General features: G+C 44.1%; 1 protein-coding gene across 5 annotated transcripts in view; it reads left to right on the top strand.

The window, feature by feature from the left end:
* The window catches only part of FOXN3 (forkhead box N3), a 183,109-nt gene that overhangs the window by 122,690 nt on the left and 37,433 nt on the right, over positions 1-22,986 (top strand). For all 5 annotated transcript variants that reach the window (XM_078784937.1, XM_078784936.1, XM_078784938.1 and 2 more), the window contains one exon: positions 5,156-5,208. In XM_078784937.1, the coding sequence (XP_078641063.1) occupies positions 5,156-5,208 (53 nt within the window). The remainder of the gene's footprint in view (positions 1-5,155; positions 5,209-22,986) is intronic.

Genomic DNA, 22,986 nt, shown 5'->3' with positions numbered 1-22,986 from the left:
CCAGGTTTGAACTGTTAGAGCAAAATGTGGAGGAGCGCCATTTTCCCATTGAGAAATGAATGGTAGGCCAAAAAAATTTTTCCAGCATTTCCAACTACCGCTCACTGTCATACGGTATCTCTTAACAAGTACGGCCAACAAATTGTGTTTTATGTCCACAACGAAGTGTCGTGATTGGCCCAGTAATGACAGTTGTAGTGATTAATATAGCCCCCAACATGGAACACTGCTTTATCAGACCACAACATGTTAAACAGTTCAAGACTGTGTTTCTTCCAAGGCAGCATAATTTCTGAGAATTCCATATGGATTGCACTTCTTTCGGATACCATTGTTGGACGTAATGCGGTTTCCACGCACAATAATTCAGTTCCCTTTTCAGCACAGTATAAACTGTTTAACTTGTCATTCCACTTCCTCGGGATGCCTGTTTCGCTGATTTTTGATGGACTCCAGGTGAACATGTCTCAACACAAACTGCACATTTGCTGATGAACATGATGTTGATGGTTTCCCATTTTGTATCATTTTCTATCCTTAACCGAACCTGGAGTCATTGACTTCTTATGACAGTTTTTGATTGCCTTGAGGACTGCATTTCTGCCATAGTCATTTCTCTCCCACATTTTAACTCTAACTGACTGCCATACCTTTAACCTTGATGCAGTTTGTGCCCATTCTCATAGATTGAAACGTTCAGCCATGATTGTTCACCTTCAAATAAAATAAAACGGTGTTGGTAAAGAATGTAATATTAAATGGAAAAATGGTAAAGAATAAACATGAGATTGTGAAAACCCAATTGTGACAGCGACTTTACTCGAGGAGCAATGAAAGAACAAACATAAAATGTGGACGTACTTGCTTTTCGGACACCATTATTTCGACAGTTTCACTTTCACTCTATTGAGAAATTTCGCTTCTGAAAACCTTCTAAACAAGAAAGAGCAATCAGAGATTGCAGACCTTCACCAGGACTTGTTTTGTGTGGTGTTGTTTGCTTACTGGTGTGTTGTGTAATTAATCATATATGTCATTAATATGTTCCAATATGTAATTAATATGTTCCAATACGTAATAAAAAGACATACTCCTGTTCCAATAGTATGTAACAAACGTTACGCCTAGATCCCCCGTCGGGGGAAGTGATGTGAGTTGACAAAGTGGAAGACGCAGAAAACTTGCTATGACATGATATTTCACTCACAAGGTTCAGACATACATGGAGGCGGCCATCTTGGATTTTGACGTGGCGACCCAATTTTCAATAGCGTTCTTCCTTATGCCTAGATACACCCACACACCAGATTAGAAGTTAGTACTTCGCTTATTTTTCAAGATATTCCGCTCACAAGGTTCAGACATACATGGCGGTGGCCATCTTGGATTTTGACGTGGCGACCCAATTTTCAATAGCGTTCTTCCTTATGCCTAGATACACCCACACACCAAATTAGAAGTTGGTACTTCGCTTATTTTTCAAGATATTCCGCTCACAAGGTTCAGACATACATTGCATCAGACATACATGGCGGCGGCCATCTAGGATTTTGACGTGGGTTGCACCCACACATCAAATTCGAATGCGGTCCTTCGCTTACGCACGCACGGACGGACGGACGGACACACGGACGGAGGGGAAAACCATAGTCCCCCTTTCGCTCCGCTGTGCGACGGGGGACAATTAATAGATGTACTCACATTTTAAAAAGAAGAGTGATACCCCGATTTACGTCTCCTCTTTTTATGTTGATTCACAAATACATCATCACGTTATTAATATCACGACCCCACTTGCGTTACCTCAACTCACACGTGTCGCTTTAAAAGGCTTACCTTTTATTCTCGAGCGTTTTCAGAACTTACAAGACTGATAATGATGCTAAAATACATCGCTAAAGTACCAAATCGGGAGAAGTCAAAATCTCCGAAAGAACTACTTTGCGTCACATATAAAGAAATGTACAGTAGTCCCCGATGTACGTCGTCCCACTATACTTTTTCAGTTGAACGTCGTTGATTAATTACTACCTTTTGTGTAATTATACTAAGCGAAAGTTTGGCTTGTTTCACTATAAACAAGTTTGAGTTGTGTGGATTGACTTTATGTGGCACACTATAGACTATAGACTATAGAGTATCATTGATGTGGGTTCGTAGTCGCAGTGAGGTGATGGAAAACATGAAGAGAATGCTTTCAATGTGGATTGAAGATATGAACCAGTGTCACTCACACACCCCTGAGCCTATTAGTTCCGGCAATACCCTGTATTTTGTACAGTGACTTGCAGTCATTGTGAAGATCTGTACAGAGCAGAGGGAGGTGAGTGCAGCCAGGAGGAATCCTTCAATGCGATTTAAGCGCTGATTTTAAAGATTATAGCAATTTAATCCCTGATTTAACTATTTAAGTGCTGATTTAGAGGTTAAACTGCTGATTTAGAGATTAAACTGCTGATTTAGAGATTAAACTGATTTAATACCCTATTTAAATGCCGATTTAGAGATTAAAGGGTCTCATATTGGGTCTCACTATCTGCCATGATCTTTCCTGGGAAAACCACATTTCCAAACTGGCCTCCAAAGCCAGTCACCGACTGGGCATCCTCCGTCATGCGAAGTCCTTCCTTGGCACACCTGAGCTCCTCACCACATACAAGGCTTTCATCCGCAGCTCAATGGAATACTGTTCTCACCTCTGGGCCGGTGCTCCTGCCTCACACCTTGCTCTGCTTCACGCTGTTGAAACCAAAGCTTTCAGTATCATTGGAATCTCCCGCGATGAAGCTAACTCCGAGGGCCTTTCACTCACTCACTGCAGGCAGGTTGGTGGCCTTTTTGTCTTCTACCGACTCCTCTCCGGCCTTGCTCCACCAGCCCTGTCTGTGCTCTGTCCCCCAAATACTCCTACAGGTCGCACAAGATCTGCCTGCAACCATCTTATGGTTAAACTGTCAAAATCAAGACTCTCTATTCACCTTCACTCTTTCATTCCTCTTTTCGTCCACCTCTGGAACAAACTCCTTCACTCTCTTCAATCCTACTCCTCCTTCCAGGTCTTTAAAACAGCTGTTCACCACCATCTCGTGTCTTCCCCCATCCAAAACCTTGATCTTCTCTACCCCCGTTAATTCACCCAAGATCCACTTTTTTGAAATACCAACTTCTTTCCTGGAAGTCCTTGCAGTGTCCATGTGTTTTATACCTCTCCCCCCCCCCCCTTTTCCCATGCCTCCTCACCCCAAGCCCTCTCCTTCCCACAGATCTCCCGATGTCCCTGCTCTCAAATGTTGTACTTGTGTGCTTCCCTCTCTCTCCCCATCTTGTCTCCCGCTCCCTTTATCATAGGTTTGATGTTTTACGTGTCAGTTTGTCTTTTTGTGATCAATGCTAGCTCTTACGCAAGCCTCGATCTTGTGTACAAAAATCAAACAAACAAACAAAAAAAACAAGGAAAATTAAGCCCTTATTTAACTATTTAAGCGCTGATTTAAAGGTTAAAGCGAATTAAGCCCTTATTTAACCATTTAAGCGCCGATTTAGAGATTAAAGCGAATTAACCCTCATTTAACCATGTAAGCGCTGATTTAACGATTAAAGTGATTTAAGCCCTGATTTAACTATTTAAGGGCTGATTTTAAAATTAAAGTGGATTACGCCCTGATTTAACTATTTAAGCACTTTTTTAAACATTAAAGCAATTTAAGCACTGATTTAAACATTAAAGCTATTGGTGATGATATTGTGGCTATCCTAGCTCACTCATGGAAAATGCTTTCAACAGTGTCTGACCGATCAACAGACAAATCACCTTCTTCCAAAAATAAAACCCGAGAATGAACAAATTCCTCACTTTGGTGTACCATCCCAACAGCCTTGCAGTTAAAAGGGTCATCCACAAAAACTTTGGAATCCTACAGAACGACACAGAAACCACTTCCATCTTTTCTCAACCACCTCATTGTTTCATTAAAACGAGAGAAAACTTTGCAAAATTTTCTGGTCAAAAGCACACGACCTTCCAATCTACCACTTGGAACATTCAAATGTGTTACGCAGTCATTGTAATACCTGTGATTTTATCAACCCCACAGTATCAATATCAGGATCAAAGCACACCACCAATATCAAAGATCATTTCACCTGTATCACTTTTAATGTAATTTACTGTATTTTATGTTTACTTTGCAACAAAATTTATATCGGTGAAACTGGACGAAGGCTTGGAGACCCTTTAGAGAACACCTAAACGATGTTAAAACTAATGATTTTTGTAAACTGGTCTCTCGTCACTTCAACCAGGCAGGACACGCTATTCATCACATCTTTGTCTCTGGTTTGACACTCCACCATGGCAGCAATGACTCCCGGAAACTCAAAGAGCAGAGCAGTATTTCACCCACAAACTTGGTACACCTACGCCAAATGGTTATGAATGAAAATTTTTCTTTCTCTTGATTATCATGCATTTATATGCTCATTTTTCACCCCTCCTCCATTTTTTATTAATTTTTTATATGTAATTAATACACGTACTCACATTTCAATAGTACATAATAAACATATTCATGTTCTAATAGTATGTAATTAATAGACGTACTCACATTTCAATAGTATGTAATTAATAGACATACTCACATTTCAATCGTACGAAGTACCGGTAATAGACCTGCTCGTGTTTCAATGGTACGTAATTAATACACATCCTCACATTTCAATAGCATGTAATTAATACATGTACTCATGTTCTAATAGTACGTAGTAATTAATAGATATACTCACATTTCAATCATACGTAATTAATACGCGTACTCGCATTTCAATAGTATGTAATTAATAGATGTGCTCACATTTCAATCGTACGTAATTAATAGATATACTCACATTCTGTATGGACAGAGACATAAACAAATAGACCCAAAATGCAGTACCCTCTCATCTGGCGAGGGTAATGACATACATATTGTAGTATTGTATTGTGAAATGAATTCAATATGCATTTCGAAAGTACAGTATATTGCATTTCTACGTCGGTTTTGTGGATACTATGCATTCCACATTTATTTAAGTTTTTCAAAATTGAATAAACTACTTGACTGTGCAGCTTAAGTTATTTCTTCCTCACCCCTTCCCTCACCCCCGCTTTGTTTTCTAGCACATCTACTGAAGTGTCCTATAAGCTTCGGCAGAACGGCTCTGCACTGCAAGGTTAGTGTCTGCTTTGCCCAAGGGATAACATTGACATTTTTATTCTTGTTTGTTGAAGATTTGATAACTTGCAACAAGCAATGTTAAAGTGAAGTTTCAAAGGATTGTGCTGAATCTTTTATTGGTTTTACAAACCCTTTTTACCTCTGTCATCTGCAATGGATGGAGGTCGTTTTCACCCATCTTTGTTTGTTTGTGTGCAGGATATCTCAAAAAGTTGTGGACAGATTCAAATGTCATTTTGGGAGGGGGGGGGGGGGGGGGTGGGTTGGGAGAGTGTGTGACAAGGACTAATTGATTAGATTTTGGTGAAGATCTGAATCAGAATGTGGATATGATAATTTTGTCAGTGATTCTTCACGATTGAGAGATAGGGCCAGTAATGATACATAGCACGATATCTCAAAAATGTATGGATGGATTCAGATGCAACTTGGTGCACAGGTTGGGTGTGTGACAAGGGTGAATTGATTCAATTCAGATGAAGATCCCAATCCGGGTACGATAGTTTTCTCAAGTGACCCTTCAACATTGAGAGATGAAGCCAAAAATGTATACAGTATAGCATGATATTAAAAATAATAATAATAATAATTTGGACGAGTTGTGACAAAACTTGGTGGATGAGTTGGTTAGGTGACAAGAACACGCCGATTAGATTTTGGTTCCGGATCTGGTGGGATACAAACGGTAAATTGTTCAGCCTGGCGGAGGTATGTGTTCTACTGAGTGCCCTTCTCGTTCTTTTCTTTTTGCTTTTCTTTTTTTTTAAAGACTATCATGAACACCATACTGTTTTCACCCTTGAGTGATTCTCTCATTTTACCCGTTTGTTGCTTTTATCACCTGACGTATGGGAACCTGGTGTGCATTGTAAATCCTTCTGTGAGGTTGTGTTGAGGCATCTTGGCAACATTATTATGCCATCAGCTGACCATTTCTGGAGAAAACTTATCAATATCCCAAAAGATACTGTGTGATCTTTAACGGCCACCAATGCCCCCACTCCCAGAGCTTAACGTCCTTTTGTTGGACGGCACACATCGATGCCTTAAACTGCATGCAAAATGCCAGGGTGACATTTAGCTGGCATATAGAGAGCCGAGTCATGGCAGAAAGAACTGTGTAGGAGGATGATATAATGGTTTACTTCTTCCTTTTGCACACATGCTGTCAACATCAACAGGTAGTTTGCCATTCGCTTTGTTAACTCTCAAGGCCAAAACCAAAACATTTGTTTGACTCGGGTGACCCTACCGACCCCAAAAAAGTGCGATCCGATATTTTTAATATTTTGACACAGGTTATAGGGACAACCTCCTCTTCTCCACTCCCACCACTGCCACACTTTTAAAGATGCTTTCCTCCAATATTGCTGTATATGGGCCTGCCAATGACAGAATTGGAGAAGGTAATGATCGATGGAGATTTTTTTTACAGCATAGCCTGTAGGGCAAAGCTGTCTGGAACAGTGTATGTATTTATATGTATGTATGTATGTCCCTCACAAATGTATACCAATCAGAGCTGAGGATCTGGTCACATGACAGTGGTGATGTGATGTGATTACGTCTGTGATGTTTTATGGAGTACAGCTGACTCCACACTCCGCCATTTTGATTTATGTGCAGTTCAGGCCAAACATATCGTCGATCCTGTCGTATGTCACAATCGTCATGTTCTACCTTTACGTTTTCCATTCCGTGTGAAACACAAACAAACCGATTGTTAGAGTGACCATCAAATATCGAAAGCATAGGCGTTACATGTCTTCCAACGACACAGTACGTATAGGCCTTAGGCTTCATGCCTTCATGCCTCACCTTCAGGCCGCTTTGGACAAATTCGCCCAGGTTTCTCAATACAGTGGCATCGTTTTCGTTATAATAACATTAATAATAATATTATGTTAAATATAATCCTAACACTGCAATCCATTCCTCTTTGTCGTTTGTGCAATGTTACTGGATTGAAGCGGTGTATGGTTGGTTCATTGTTGGCTCAAAACATATATAATAAACTCGTGTCTCAATGCAATCTCTTCACTTTCATGGTGACAGACAGCTTGGAGACTTACAGTACTTCAAAAAAAATGAAATACTTGCATCATTTGCTAATTGGTATCTCCACCCACGTCATACTTTCCTCTTAAACTAAAGTATCAAACGAGCCTGGCTATGCCTTGCTAGACTTTCGGTCTTGATTTTTCAATAGCTTATCTTTACTATGAATTTAAAGGTGTGTGCATGCGGTTTGGCTTAGTTAGTTTAGTTATATAAGGTCCAACTTTCATGCTTCTCTTGTTTGCATTCCATCGATCCATGGCCATCTATTCCAGGGCATTGGTTTTCCCTTGACGAGTTGTGAATATTTCCATGGCTTAGAACCAACCCCGCAGTGCACCATTCCAAGGCATGTAACACAGGTGAAAAACACCAGGATGATGGTGTATAAGTCTGGTCGGGAATCAAACCCATACTTGACAGCTTAAAGGCGAATACGCGACGTCTGGGCTATCCTATCGCCACATAACAGGTAGTCAGGGACCCTACACAGGGGTAGCTTGTCCTTTTTGTTGAAGCTTTTATTTATTTCAAAAAGGTGCGCTTTTATTTTTAATATCCTGAAAATCTCAAATGTGTAGTTATGTTTACGCAAGCATGCAGTGTAATACTGGTTACAATGACAGTGGTCTGCGATCATGCTTCTTCAGCTCCATGGTAACCCACACAATGATGACACTTTACGGTTGCAAGTGAAAGTTTTAATGTCACAAAAGCAACATTGTATTCGTAAAATCTGAACAAGAGAAACGATTTCGAAATTTGTATGTCGTGATCCACTTATTCAATGTGACCATCATTTTGCAAGTGTGCTTGATGTGCCAGGGATGGGACTCAATCCGGCTTAAAAGTGCTTCATCCTATTCCGCTGGGCACACTGATGGTTGATAAAGCCTCTTTGGTTCAAGTGCGGCTCAAATTAACTTTCAAGTCAAAGAATGGTGTTTCTGAATGGTGCTCATCTTGCCTCCCGTACTCAACCCCCCGCCCCCTCTCATACCGTATTCCACCCCTCCCCCCCTCTCGTTCCGGCATACTCCATCTCCCCCTCTCGTCCCATACTCCATCCTCCCTCTCGTTGCGTACTCCATTCCCCCCTCTCGTCCCCTACTCCATCCTCTCTATCGTCCCGTACGCCACCACCCCCCCCTCTTATCTCGTACTCCATCCTCCCTCTCGTCCCATACTCCATCCCCCCTCTTGTTCCGTACTCCACTCTCGTCCCATACTCCACCCCCCCCCTTCTCATCCCGTACTCCATCCTCCCTCTCGTTGCGTACTCCATCCCCCCCCCCCCTCTCGTCCCCTACTCCACCCCCTCTATCGTTCCATACTCCATCCCCCCTCTCGTCCCGTACCCCATTCCCACCCATCTCTTGTCCCGTACTCCATCCCATCCCCATCCCTCCCCTCCTGTACTCCATTATCCACCCTCCCCCCTCCCCGTCTCATCTCCTCATCCCATTTCCTTTTTTCGTCCCTTGTGTCCAACTGTGGCCCATTCAGTATGTTGGTCCTTGTGCTTTATGTCACCTCGCTCTTCCATGAGCCTGGATCCTGTATATAAAACCCAGCATCGCTTTCTGGCTGTTCCAAGTGCTTTGTTTGCTATTTATTTCGCACATTTCTTCACCACATTGTTTGTGGTCATTGTGTAGCACAACATGCGGTTAGAAGAAACAAGCTTAAATGGGCAGAAATTCCTGCGGAGAGGCAATTGCGGTGAAGAGGCCATTTTAGTCTTATATTTTCTCTTTTCTTCCATAATCCAAATTATTTTGTGTATGAGGGGTAATTTGTGTCTTTTTGACATAAAAAATGAAATCGATTATTTTTGTACATGTTCCCTTTATTGTGATTTTGAGCCCAGCAGACAGATCAGATCGTATGCTAGACATCCACGGAGTACCCATTGATGCAACGCATGACCTGCGTGAGCCACCAATCCGAGTGCTTGTCGTCTGTCTGAGAATCACAATCAGATTAGACAGTTCTGAGGCTCCACCCCTATACCATCCTATCAGATGATCTCATCTGGTGTGCACAAACGAGTGACGTAACCTTCCGCTGCACTAGGATTTTAATTTATACGGAATGAAAAATGCAATCTAATGTACAGCAGCTAACATTTCATACTTCAGTAAAATTTAACATGTTTTGATGTTAGATCATGGATTCCTCCTTACGTGATTCAATATCTGAAAAACAATCTTAAATCTTGTTGCATCATCATTTTGCAAAAGGTGCGAGTTCCGCCACCTTTGATATTGGCAGAAGCCCTGCATTGGTATTTGTGTCACCTTTTGAATTCCCACCTTCACTACTGTGCCTTGCAATGTAAATGGTGGTGGGTTGATGTTTTTTCCAAAGTGCACAGTTTGTTTTATTTCTTGTGACAAATTCTAACAAACTGTTGTCAGTTTGTTTTGGTTTGTTTTATGTTTTAGAGGTATTGAGACTCATGGAGGGGATAATGTAATGTTTAAATATGCAAGTTGGGCAGACAACCAAACTCGCTTGGTGAGTGCGGGTAAAGTTTGCGTGTGGATATCGGAGCTGATATGAGTTGTGGTCGGCTGCTGCCTTGAAGGGCTGGAATAAATAACAGCACTGCACTGTATATGATGGATATACCCAGAAGCAATATATTTACATCCCCCTCCTCCTTGCCCTTCCATCCCTCACACCCCCCTATTCCTCTCCCCCACCTCCCAATCCCAAATGCTCATTGCATGTCCATTCCTTATCAAACTTGTATTCCCAATTCCCCTCCTTTCCTTTTGCACGTACACACCGTATAGATTGACCTGTGGGTGGGACAAAATGGACACTAGACTGGAAGATAGCTGTGAAGTTTGACTGGAAGATGTTGATGGTGTCATAGTGGATAAACAGGTGCGATTATGCCGGGGAAAGGGAAGGGTGTGACGGAATAGAAGAGACTGCAAAACTGGCATTTGGGGGTTCCCATGACAACCCGCAAAGCAGTTGGTTGTCATGGGGCTGAGCTCAGCACAGAAGAGGCTTGTGTAGGCCTGTGCCTGAGGTTGTACTGCCATGTGTTGCTTTGTGCAATCTGCACGGTAAGAAATGCTTTGTGGAAAATGGCGACCTTTGTCATCTTGCGCTCACCAGTTATTCATATTGTACGTCGTCTGACAAAGCCTGTCGCTCTGACCTCTTCAAGATGACAAAGGGAGCAGTGTGTCTAAGTTGGAGCTGCAATGCATTTTCACTTGTTTTACTGGCGAGCCTGGTGTTGGCTTAGCGGTTAGGGTGCCGGCTTGGGATCCTAGTATCCTGGGTTCGAATCCCGATTAATCACTGAATTAACGCCAGGGGGGTTGACTCAGCCTGTCATCCTTCCGAGGTCGGCAAATTGAGTACCATTTCACTGGTAATTCCCTGTGTGTCGCAAGAGGCGACTAACAGGGTTGGCGGCAGGAAGGGCATCCGGCTGTAAAACATTGCTTCAAAAAGGGGACCAAGGTGCCCAAAAAAAGGCCAACCCCCGCCCTGCGGGGAAAAATGGCCTCTAAAGGTGGTTCTTCTTTCTTCTTCTTACTGGCGAGCATTGGTTTTCTTTTTGTACAGAATTATTTGATACCATTTCTGTTCTTTGCCGTCGCTTTTCCCTTCCGAGGCCCGAGCAGCGCCCGCCCTTCCTCTGCACGTCCTCGTGCCTCCCCTCGGATAAGCGTACCCCACCCGTGTGCCATGCAGGCAAGACCTCCAGAAAGTCTTTTTATTATTTACTTTCCAGCCAACGCCGGGCTTTCTTTTTCCCCTCCCCATTCGCCATATTTTTTGCACATTTTGTGGAATCAAAATAACTGCTTATTTCGCATTGGAAAAGAACATCCTCCTTGTATATGTCACCCACGTGGTGCACGTTTCAGAGAGTCTCTCTCTCTTTGTAGATGTTTCCAACACACTGACTTTGCCACGTGCACGGCTTTCCCTTTTCATATGCTGCTGATGATGTACATTGGGGGCGATCAGAACACCAGAGGAAGCTGCACTGTTCCCTCCCTAAACTGCAGCCGCAACAATCATCTGCCCGGACATGATCGAAGTTTTGTGACTGTTTCTTTAATTGCTGCCTTTAACTGCTATCATTACAGCTTGTAATTGGCAAACACCAATTGCAGGGGAATATTGTGGCTGTCGTCGTTTTGTGCCAGGCATTGTGGAATCGACTTGCATTCTTCTTTTTTTAACCTCGGCCAACTAAGGTGGACGGAAGTTATGTTTTCACCCCAGTTTGTCCGTCTTTGAGCGGGATATCTTAAAAAGTTAGGGACCGATTCGGCCAAAACCTGGTGGACAGGTTGGGTGGGTGTGTGACGAGGACGAGTCGATTCAGTTTTGGTGAGGATCCGAATCGAGACACGAGATTTTTTGATTTTTTAAAAGTGAGTTTATAATTGAGAGATGGGACTAAAAACGATATATCAACAATATTTTAAAAAGTTGTTGACGAGTTATGACAGAACTTGGTGGATGAGTTGGGTAATTCGATTTTGGTTCAGGTCCGAATCCAGATCCGGCATATCAGTGGATACAAAATGTAAACTGTTCTACCGAGTGCTGTTCCAGTTTTCTTCTCTTTTCACCTCCGACACCAAAGGTGAATGGAGGTTATGTTTTCACCCCTGTTTGTCTGTCTGTCTGTCTGTCTGTCTGTGAACAAGATATCTCAAAAAGTTGTGGACGGATTCGGACGAAATTTGGCAGATAGGTAGGTAGCATATGTGACGAGGACGAAATCGTTAGATCTTGGTGAAGATCCGGACTCGAATCTGGCTATTGGGATTTTTAAAAGTGATTCTCCACCATTGGGAGATGGGGCCAAAAACGATACATAGCAGGATATCTCAAATTTGTAGATGGCTTTTGGACAAAACTTGATGGACAAGTGTCAAAACTGTGTGTGTGTGTGTGTGTGTGTGTGTGTGTGTGTGTGTGTGTGTGTGTGTGTGTGTGTGTGTGTGTGTGTGTGTGTGTGTGTGTGTGTGTGTGTGTGTGTGTGTGTGTGTGTGTGTGTGTGTCAGTGTCAGTCAAGGATTAATCGATTCGATTTTGGTGAAGATCTGAATATGGATTCGGATATGAGAATTATTTAATTTTTTAAGTGATTCTTCACTTTTGAGAGATGGGGTTAAAACCAACATATAGCAGGATATTTCAAAAAGTTATGGATGGATTTGGATGAAACTTGGTGGACAGGTTGTGTGTGTGACAAGGAAGAATCGATTCAACTTTGGTGAAGATCTGGATTCGGATCCGGCTAGTAGAAGTTTTAAAGTGATTCCTCACCATTGGGAGAACGGGCCAAAAACGATACAAAGCAGGATATCTCAAAGTTGTGGACGGATGATTTTGATTAAATGTGATTCTGTATTGTGATTTTCTGGTCTACTCTAGGATACCAAACGTAAACTGTTCACCTGGCGGAGGTATGCTCTCGACTGAGTGCCATTCTAATTTCCATTGTTGTCGTAAGAATATCACTGTGGACAATGGATGTTATTTTCCATGAGAACATTTAACGAAATTAGCATGCTTGGCTCTTTAATCCGGAAAAATAGAAAGTCAGATGGCAATATGTCTGTTGTTCCTTTACCCTGTCATTGTGCACTCTTCCATGCCCATCACTCCCTTTTAAAATGTGTAGTGTTTTTGCTGAAACATGTACGGAGGTCTTAGGGTTAAAGGTGGACGGTTAGAAATTGTCAAGTTATTCCCATGAGGTTTTGCCGAAATGCATCACTTGGCCAAGTTATTTTTCGAGAGCTTTCAGACTGTACTTGTAATTTAACTTTTTGCTATATAGTGGGGGGGGCCAATGTAGCAGATTGAAATGCCCGGTGAAATTGCTTGTTAATTTTTGGACACTGGTTGGGCTGTCTTTAGGGATGATATAAGTTCTAGAAAAAATATGTCTCCAATTGTTTCAAGTTCTTTATGGTGGCCATTTTGGATTTTCAAAATGGCGGATGTCGAAAACGTAAAATTCCATTATCTTGGCTTCTAAATGACCTAGAGTTTCGATTCTGGTGTCCAGTTGTACATTTTTGGGGATAGAGAATTGAATGAAACCTTCTTTAATAACCTACAAGGGATAAAAATAGGTTTTTATGGCACAGCCGAACCAGTGTCCAAAATCTAACTTAATGCACATCTATCTTAATTGTTATTTGTTATTTGTATGTTCCAGATTCGTGACCCTGAGCTATGATGGAGCCAAAAAGCAAGAAAACCAAGAAAGAAACTGATTTCACACTTTGCATTCAGTGCCAGGATCCCCAAGGTGCACTAGTGACTGAGCCAGCACTGGGCTCATATGCAAAGTTTCTCCAGTTCATCCAGGAGAGGGCACGATATGGTGATGCCGACTTCAAACAGATCAGCGAACGATTAAGCTGTTTCACTGCCACTGACTTGAGGAACAATAAAGCAAAGTGGCACCGGGCATGTTATGGATCTACATGCAACACTGCTCACCTGGAGCGTGCTAGAGTTCGCCACCAGAAAGCCTGCGAACATGGCGACACCCAGCATCTTCATAAGAGGTGTGGACGTCCTTCTTCTGCACCTGCCGCTGCAAGTACCTCAGGTTCTACGCAAGACGAGACTCTTCGCTTCACACGTTCATCATCAACTCCATTCAACAGAGACCTTTGTTTCTTCTGTCAAGAGGTCACTAAGGAAAGTGTACATGTTGTATGCACGTTCAACGCAGGTAAACAGCTGAAGAAAGCTGTTGAAGAAGGCAGCAACCACAAGTGGAAAGTTCAGCTGAGTGCTGCCATCAGTGCACATGATGCTCATGCGATCGACGTCAAGTATCATCTCCCATGCTGGATTGCTGGGTGCAGAATGTCCAACGTGCTCCCAAGAGTGGGACATCAAGTGATGACAAAGAACACATACTGCAAGAAACTAATGTTATCAAAATAGCCGCAGACATTGAGTTTGTCAGCCTTGTTCGCTCTCTACTCCAAGCTGGTGAAATTCTCAACATGTCTAACCTGAAGTCGGTTTACTCCAGGATTCTTGACAATAATGGTGTGCACAATGTCCCATCACCTACTACCCAAGGCATGAAGGAGAAAATCAACTCTCACATTGATGACGTTCACTTCATGAAACCAAAACGTCGAAACGAGTCAGACTGTGTATTCTCCACTGCCGTGCGTGATGCAGCTGTCGAAGATGCAATGACGAAGACAAATGAAAAAAACATCAAACAACTGTTTGAGAGTGCCTCTGTTCTCCGCAGTGCCATTGCTTGTCAGAACAAGCACCCATGGCAATTTGAAGGAGAAATGAACACTGATGATGCTGAAAAGCATGTACCCAAAGTACTCTATGCTTTCCTCCGCTGGCTACTGGAAGGACCAGCCACGAGCATTGAGCCAGAGACTATGCGCTCAGCCACTATTCATCGAGATGTTATAACCATCAGTCAGAACATCATGTACGGCTACAAGTCAAAACGCCAAGTCACGTACAAGCCCAAAGAGCCAGATGCACCATTCCGCCATCGCTTAGAATGGCCACAGCAGCTTGCCGTTGCCATTGTAGTCCATCAGTCCACCAGAAACAAGAAGCTTCTGGATTTCCTGCATGGGTTCGGTCTGTCTGTTGATTATAGTCGGATCTTGCGGTTGGAGACACAGCTGGCCAACTCAGTCATAGAGTCTACGACAGAACAGGGTGTATACTTTCCAAGAACCATGCGCATAGGGACGTTTGTCGTCTTTGCAGTGGACAACAGTGACTTCAATGAAGACACACCTGATGGGAAGCGGACACTCCATGCTACAGCCTGGGCACTCTACCAACGACGGGAACATGCACCCTCCACAGATGAACATAGAACACTGACACTACATGACCGAAAGGCCAGACACCGCTCACTCAAGGTTCTGACTGCTCCAGACTTTGTTCCTTGCCAAGCACCAAACAAACAATCTGCCACAGGTACCACGTATAGCTTCAAGACACGGTCAAACCCAGATGTCACCAAGCCGTACTCTGCGACGGACACAGTGTGGCTACTTTCACGCACAATCATGCGAACAGCTGAAGCTGAGGACGTACAAGACGACATCATCCCACCAGATGACCAGCTGCAAGCTGCAGAACCCCAGCATGCTGACCCTGTTGGGTCACTCGTCCACGATCCAAAACAACCACCTGGCAGTAGGATCAAGCATCACGATATCCCAACTTGGACAGCCTACAACTCACTGCTCTCCTCTTCGAAGCCTCTGACAGAGGTCAACACCCTGCCATTGGTAGCAGCACCAGCCCATGAATGGCAAACACTGATAACAGTCTTGAAACAGACACAGCAAATCAACTGCATGGTCATGGGTCCCGATAGGAAGACAGTGATCACCTTAGACATGGCCCTGTATGAGCGAGCCAAACAGCTGGAGATGACCAGAGATGACTGCAAAGGCAAGTGGGTACTGCGACTAGGGGAGATGCACACTGTGATGGCTGCACTGAGGGCTGCTGGGAATGCCATAGAGGACAGTGGTCTTGACGAGGCTTGGTCTGAGGCTGATATCTATGGCCCAACAACGACCAGACAAATACTGGAAGCCAAGCACATGAAGAGGGCTTTGGAGGCCCACATCACCACTGTCCAAGCCCTCTTCGACCTCTATGTGGACGAATTCTTCCAAGAGCATCCCCATCTGAGGGGCCCATGTACCCAGTCAGCACAACAGGTTGCCCAGAGCTGTCATCTACACAACCGAGAGGAGATGACAAGCGCGCAGAACAACATGCTAGCTGTCCTCGAGTCAAACGAAGTCCTGGAGGCCATGGCAAAGTTTGATGAGAGGAAAGAAGCCAAGAGTCCACTGTTCAAGTTTGTGCGACGCTACATGCGGATGATAATGCTGATATACACATTCATCCGTGCCACCCGTGATGGACAATTTGAGCTTCACCTGTCTTCACTGGATGAGATGTGCATATACGTCTTTGCACATGACAAACAGAAATATGCCAGGCTGACTCCCCGGTACCTTGCAGAGATGAAGGCCCTGAAGATGACAGATCCAGGGATCTACCAAGAGTTCATGGATGGGAACTTCAGTGTCCATAAGAATGAAATCCCCTTCTGTGCTGTAGGTGTGGACCATGCACTGGAGCACATCAACAGGATCATGAAGGTGACAGGGGGTATTGTGGGCATTACCCAGAATGCCAGTGCCCGCGAAAGGTTCTTTCTGACAGCACCAGAGCTGAGTAGGCTTGCTGAAGAAGCCCGTCAGATGGCTGGCTCACAATCAGCTACACGCAAGGAGCACCACGACCTATCAACCACAGTCTGGGCTCGGCAGGAAGACAGCATTCGTCGACTGAAGAATGTGATCAGAGAGTCCATGAATCCCATGACGCATGAGGGTGAAGACCTGACGACTATCATCACCAAGGTGGTGATGCCAGCTGAAGTACAGAAGGATGTCTGCAACCAATATGAGATTGGTCAGAAAGCGTATAACACGTTTGTTGCAGAGCGCATCAACACAAATGAAATCAACCTTTGGGCCAGAATGGGAAAGGTCAAACTGAAGATGTGGAAGAGTGCCAGGAAAGCTGTGAAGCACAAACTGGCAGACAAGGTTGTAGAGCTGAAAGACGACAGGTCACTGTTTGCGCGCATGCTGATCGTGGCCCGCTCACGACCAGAGATCAACTTGAAGGATGCCATAGGTCAATATGAATTCACCGCGCTTCCACGAACCCTCTTTGCAATGGCTGGGACACTACTACCATGCACAGACAAAAGCAAGCTCATGGGCATCCTAGAAGATCTACCCAAGAAGTCAACTGGCACTGGTCAGCAGCCAGACGACGACAATCCTGAACATACTCCACCCCCTCCCAAGAAGGTGACTGTCATAGACGGCATGGCATTAGTGCAAGCAATGGGTAAGCCACAATGGGTCAAAACATGTGCCCAGTGGGCTGGCCATTTCAATGCAACACTGGACTGCAAGACCAACGGGTATGATGAAGTCCACCTCGTGTTTGACCGATATGATCTGCCAAATTCACTGAAAGAGGCCACACGGGAGAGGCGCCAAGGTGGCAAGCCGCCCACTGCTTACCACGTTCAAGACAGCACCCCGATTGGGAAACTGACAGCAAAACAGTTCCTGTCGCACACCAACACCAAAGATGAGCTAACTGTCTATCTGGCAAAGAAAGCTCTGTGTCACTTTGAGGGGACTACCAAGGTCTTCATCGTCACTTCAAGGCAGGATGTCTTCTCCAACTGCATGGATGTACAGCATCTCCGTAGCTCCCAGGAGGAGGCTGATACGAGGATCTTTCTTCACAGTCTAGATGCCGTCCGAAGAGGTGCAACACAGCTGTACATTCAGTCACCTGATACTGATGTATTCATCCTAGCACTCCACCGGTACCATGAACTATGCAAAGACACATACTTCATCACGAGTGTGGGGAACAAGAAGAGGCAAATCTCACTGGAACCAATAGTACATGAACTTGGTGTCAGGAAGGCTGCAGCCCTACCAGGATTCCATGCATTCACGGGAGCAGACCAGACTGGTCGGTTTGCCGGCAAGGGAAAGCTCACATGTTGGCAAGCCCTCAATAGGTGCTCTGTTGAGGTGGTATCTGCGTTTCATGACCTTGGGGCCTCTGAGGAGCTGAGAGCTGACACAGAAAGTGACATTGAGGCATTTGTATGCCAGCTGTATGAGCCTCGTACTACAGTTGTGGATGTGGGCAAGCTGAGGTGGAGACTGTTTACCAAGAAACAGCTAGAGGCACAGAAGCTGCCACCAACACGGGGAGCTTTACATGAAGCCATTGCTCGTGCACATTTCCAGGCCATGGTGTGGCATCAGGCTGATGTACCGGACCCCCAGCTTCCACAACCAACAGAACATGGATGGAGAGCAGAAGGAGATCAGCTGGTGCCCATCACAACCAAGGACCCTCCAGCCCCAGCTGCCATCACACATCTAATCAAATGTAACTGCAAGAAGACCCAATGCATGTCTCACTGCTCATGCAGGTCTCAGCATCTCAACTGTTCTGAGATGTGTATGTGTGGGGCAGATGAAGAGGTGTGTGGTAACACGGGTCAGGAGCGCCCCATGGGAATCGATAACACTGATGATGAGGAGGATGGAGATCCTTCAATGTAACAATGAACACTGCCAACTAAAAATATTGCACAAAGACATTATAAGTGTACATTTGAACACTAAAGTCCAGCCTTTATGTGATTTAGAAGTGAAAATGATGGAAAAAAATATATATATGTGTTGGCATAAGTGCGTGAAAATCCAAGATGGCTGCCATAAGAACCCTTTTGATCATATGTAGGTGTATAAATGTGTGTTTATTGGATTAAGTATCCGCAAATATGTACATTTGGACACCAAAATTAACACTCTAGGTCATTTAGAAGCCAAGATAATGACAATTTCGGTTTTCAACAAACGCCATTTTGATAATCCAAAATGGCCGCTATAAAGAACTTGAAAAAAATGGAGACATATTTTTTCTACAACTTCTATCATCCCTAAAGACAACCCAACCAGTGTCCACAAATTAACATTTGAATTCAACGGGAAAACATTGGCCCCCCCACTAATACTTGTCTTTCAAAACATTCGAGTAACTATAACTCTGCTGTTTGGCTAACACACTCCTTCAACAAAGGAGTTCATGTGAATAAGAACTGTAACAGTAGCTCACAGTGCAGCTTCTTTACCTTCGCAAAAGCGGAAGGTTATGTTTTGATCGCTGTGTATTTATTTGTATGTCTGTGTGTGTGTGTGTATGTTATTCGCATAACTCAAAAAGTATTCAACCGATTCGCATGAAATTTGGTGGGATGATAGGTTATTATCCGGGAACCATTTGATTAGATTTTGGAATCGATCGGGTCAAAGGTCAAGGTCAAGGTCATGAAAAGGTCAAAATCGTCTTTTTACCATAGCGCGGTCAATTTGTGTCCAATTTGTATGAAACTAATGCCAAAATGCTTTGCTACACAGATCTTGTAGTCTTTTATTTTGGCAACAAAAGTAGCTGCGGCGAAGGTATGCGCTCTACCGAGTGCCCGTTCTAGTTTATAACTTAAATTTGTGTGTTTGTGTGCATGTGTGCATACCCCTCCCGGTGTGTTTACAGAGATACACAACATGACCAAAAGTATGTGGACACCCGAACATCACACATCTCATTCCAAACTCATGGGCATTAATATGGAGTTGGTCCCCCCCTTTTCTGCTATAACAGCCTCCACTCTTCTGGGAAGGATTTCCACAAGATGTTAGAACATTGCTGCGGGGATTTGCTTCCATTCAGCCACAAGAGCATTAGTGAGGTCGGGCACTGATGTTGGGCGATTAGGCCTGGCTCGCAGTCGACGTTCCAATTCATCCCAAAGGTGTTCGATGGGGTTGAGGTCAGGTCTTTGTGCAGGCCAGTCAAGTTCTTCCACACCAATCTTGACAAACCATTTCTATATGGACCTCGCTTTGTGCACGGAGGCATTGTCATGCTGAAACAGGAAAGGGCCTTCCCCAAACTGTTGCCACAAAGTTGGCAGCACACAATCATCTAGAATGTCATTGTATGCTGCAGCATGAAGATTTCCCTTCACTGGAACTAAGGGGCCTAGCCTGAACCATGAAAAACAGCCCCAGACCATTATTCCTCCTCCAGCAAACTTTACAATTGGCACTATGCATTCACACAGGTGGCGTTCTCTTGGCATCCGCCAAACCCAGATTCGTCCGTCGGATTGCCAGATGGTGAAGCGTGATTCATCACTTCAGAGAACATGTTTCCACTGCTCCAGAGTCCAATGGCAGCGAGCTTTACACCATTCCAGCCAACGCTTGGCATTGCGCATGGTGATCTTCGGCTTGTCTGCGGCTGCTCGGCCATGGGACCCCATTTCATGAAGCTCCCGATGAACAGTTGTCGTGCTGACGTTGCTTCCAGAGGCAGTGTGGAACTTGGTAGTGAGTGTTGCAACCGAGGACAGACAATTTTTACGCGCTACGAGCTTCAGCACTTGGCTGTCCCATTCTGTGGGATTGTGTGGCCTACCACTTCGCGGCTGAGCTGTTGTTGCTCCTAGACGTTTCCACTTCACAATAACAGCACTTACAGCAGCTCTAGCAGGGCAGAAATTTGACAAACTGACTTGTTGGAAAGGTGGTATCCTATGATGGTGCCATGTTGAAAGTCACTGAGCTCTTCAGTACATCTCATTCTACTGCCAATGTGTTGTATATGGAGATTGCATGGCTGTGTGCTTGATTATATATACCTGTCAGCAATGTGTGTGGCTGAAATAGCCGAATCCACTAATTAGAAGGGGTGTCCGCATACTTTTGGTCATGTAGTGTATGTATGGGGATTGGGGGAGGGTATCTGAGACTCACTCACACAGACCCTCTATATGCACACGGCACGGCAGTGCCAGCACACACTGATGACATTCTTAACCATACTGGTACTGCACTTTCAGTACTAAAGTAGGGTGTGGAGTTGTACACGGGTAACACAATCTAAAAGTAACAGCGAGCAATGTTCTTGGATCTGAGAAAAAGGTTCCATTAAAACACCGGCCTCGGTCGGTGCTCCATTGTGGCCATCCTGTGATTTTGCCGGCTTTCTTTTAAGATGAGGGAGATGAAAATGATGTCTAGATTATTTCATAACATTAATTTATTCCAAATTTGGGGAAATTTTTGTTTCATTAAAATCGCATAATATATTGCATGACACTCTCATGTGCTAGCGTTATTTTGTCGCCGTTAGACTCGCTCCCCATCCTCCACCCCCGGTACCTTCAGCAAAGCATAGACACGCGAGTCCCGGCGCTCCAAATCGTATATTCGTGCCCTAATCTACAGGGCACTGGCACAGTGGCTCAATGGTGCCCAAGTAATAACACAGCCAAGAGGCAGAATTCTGATTCCTGCTAAATCCACATAATTTGCTTGATGGATATTTTGGCAAAATGGGACTGTCCTTTACACTTGGTCCAAATGCAAACCAAGCCAAAAGGCAAAATTAAGCTTTGAAGCAGAAGTGCAAACTTTTTTTTTGACGAAAATAAAGATGGAAAAAGGAAGAGGTAGTGAAAATTATAGTACAGACAAACCAAAATATGGAAGTAGAGAGAGCATGAGAAGCCAGCACGAAAAACTAAAGTGACCAGCCACGTGTCATGAGTGGCGATACGGACACTTGATGGGCAGAATTGGGCTTTGTCTTAGAAAAGGAAGTCAAGAGGAAAGACTGTGCAGTGTGCACACCTGATATGACCCAACTGGGCGGAAAGGCAGCCAGGAAGGCTTGATGCAGAGTTCTATCGAGGTTTCCGCTTTGTCTTCTACTTGCTTTGGTGTCGGACAGAATTATTTTGCCTGTAAGCTTTCTGTCCTTAGCGTACATCATTTGGTAACATCAGTGGCTTGGCTGTCGGTCAGAGATCCCATCTGGGCATTGCAATTGTCTTACTCTTAAGCAGGCGTTCCACAACAATGAAAGTGTGTCCAGAGGTTCGTGAAGTTTAATACAAGTCCACTTTTATTTGCAAAACGTTGTGTTTCTGTCACTAAGATACACTCGACACTTTTGTTAATGTACATACACTTGTACACTTATTACCTCAGCCATCGAAGGTGGACGGAGGATATATTTTCAGCCCTCTCTTTGTCTGTGAGCAGGGTATCTCAAAAGGTCGTGGATGGATTCGGATGAAATTTGGTGGACAGGTTTGGTGTGTGCCAAGGATGAATTAATTCCATTTTGGTAAAGATCTGGATCTGGATCCAGATACTCCAATTTCTTCAGTGAATCTTCACCATTAAGTGATCGGGCCAAACACGATATATAGCACGATATTTCAAGGTTAGGTGACGAGAACAAGCCATTAGATTTTGATTCAAGTCCGGATACAGATCTGGCCTATGAGGGGGATACAAAATGTAAACTGTTCATCCTGATGGAGGTATGCGCTCCACCGAGTGCTGTTCTCGTATTATTCATGTGAATATTTGTTTTCTCCGGCTTGGCAGACCGAGCATGCTATAACTATTTGTCGTGCTACAAACCCAATGGAAATACGACCAGTTGCAATAAAATAATAATTTTGATTCTTAATTCGTGCTGATGTAAGTATTTTGTCTGCAGTTCAACACCACAAGCATCCATTAAAGGTTGCTTTATAAGCACACGCCACGGAAGTAAAATACGGTACAAGACCAAACCTGTTTGCACGTTTTACTGCTTCTTGTACTAAACCACGGTGCGACTGCCCTTCGTGTACATGTCTGGCCCTGATTGGTACCTGTTCACAGGAGATCACGACAGACTGCTGAAAGAGATGGCACAAAGCGCTGCTCGACGCTTGCTTTCTATTGACGTACACCTTTTCACGTCACCTGGATTAATCAAACTGCTTGGGTCCATTGGTGCTGAGAACAGTTTACCAATACTGGGGAAAATCTATGGATTCTGGATGTTCTCCACATAATAGTGAATGCGTTCTCATCCTTGCAGGGCACACATCTGATTCCGCAATCATTTGTGCTCATGTCCGAGAAAGTCGTTTCCATTTAGTTTGCGCCTTTTTTGATCCGAATAACCACTAGCTTTGGATCTTTTGGCATCTCGACAT

Source organism: Myxine glutinosa, chromosome 9 (assembly GCF_964187855.1).
Source record: "Myxine glutinosa chromosome 9, kmMyxGlut1.1, whole genome shotgun sequence".
Lineage (NCBI taxonomy): Eukaryota > Metazoa > Chordata > Myxini > Myxiniformes > Myxinidae > Myxine > Myxine glutinosa.
The sequence above is the reverse complement of the archived record's forward strand: the minus strand, read 5'-3'. Positions and strand labels throughout refer to the sequence as shown.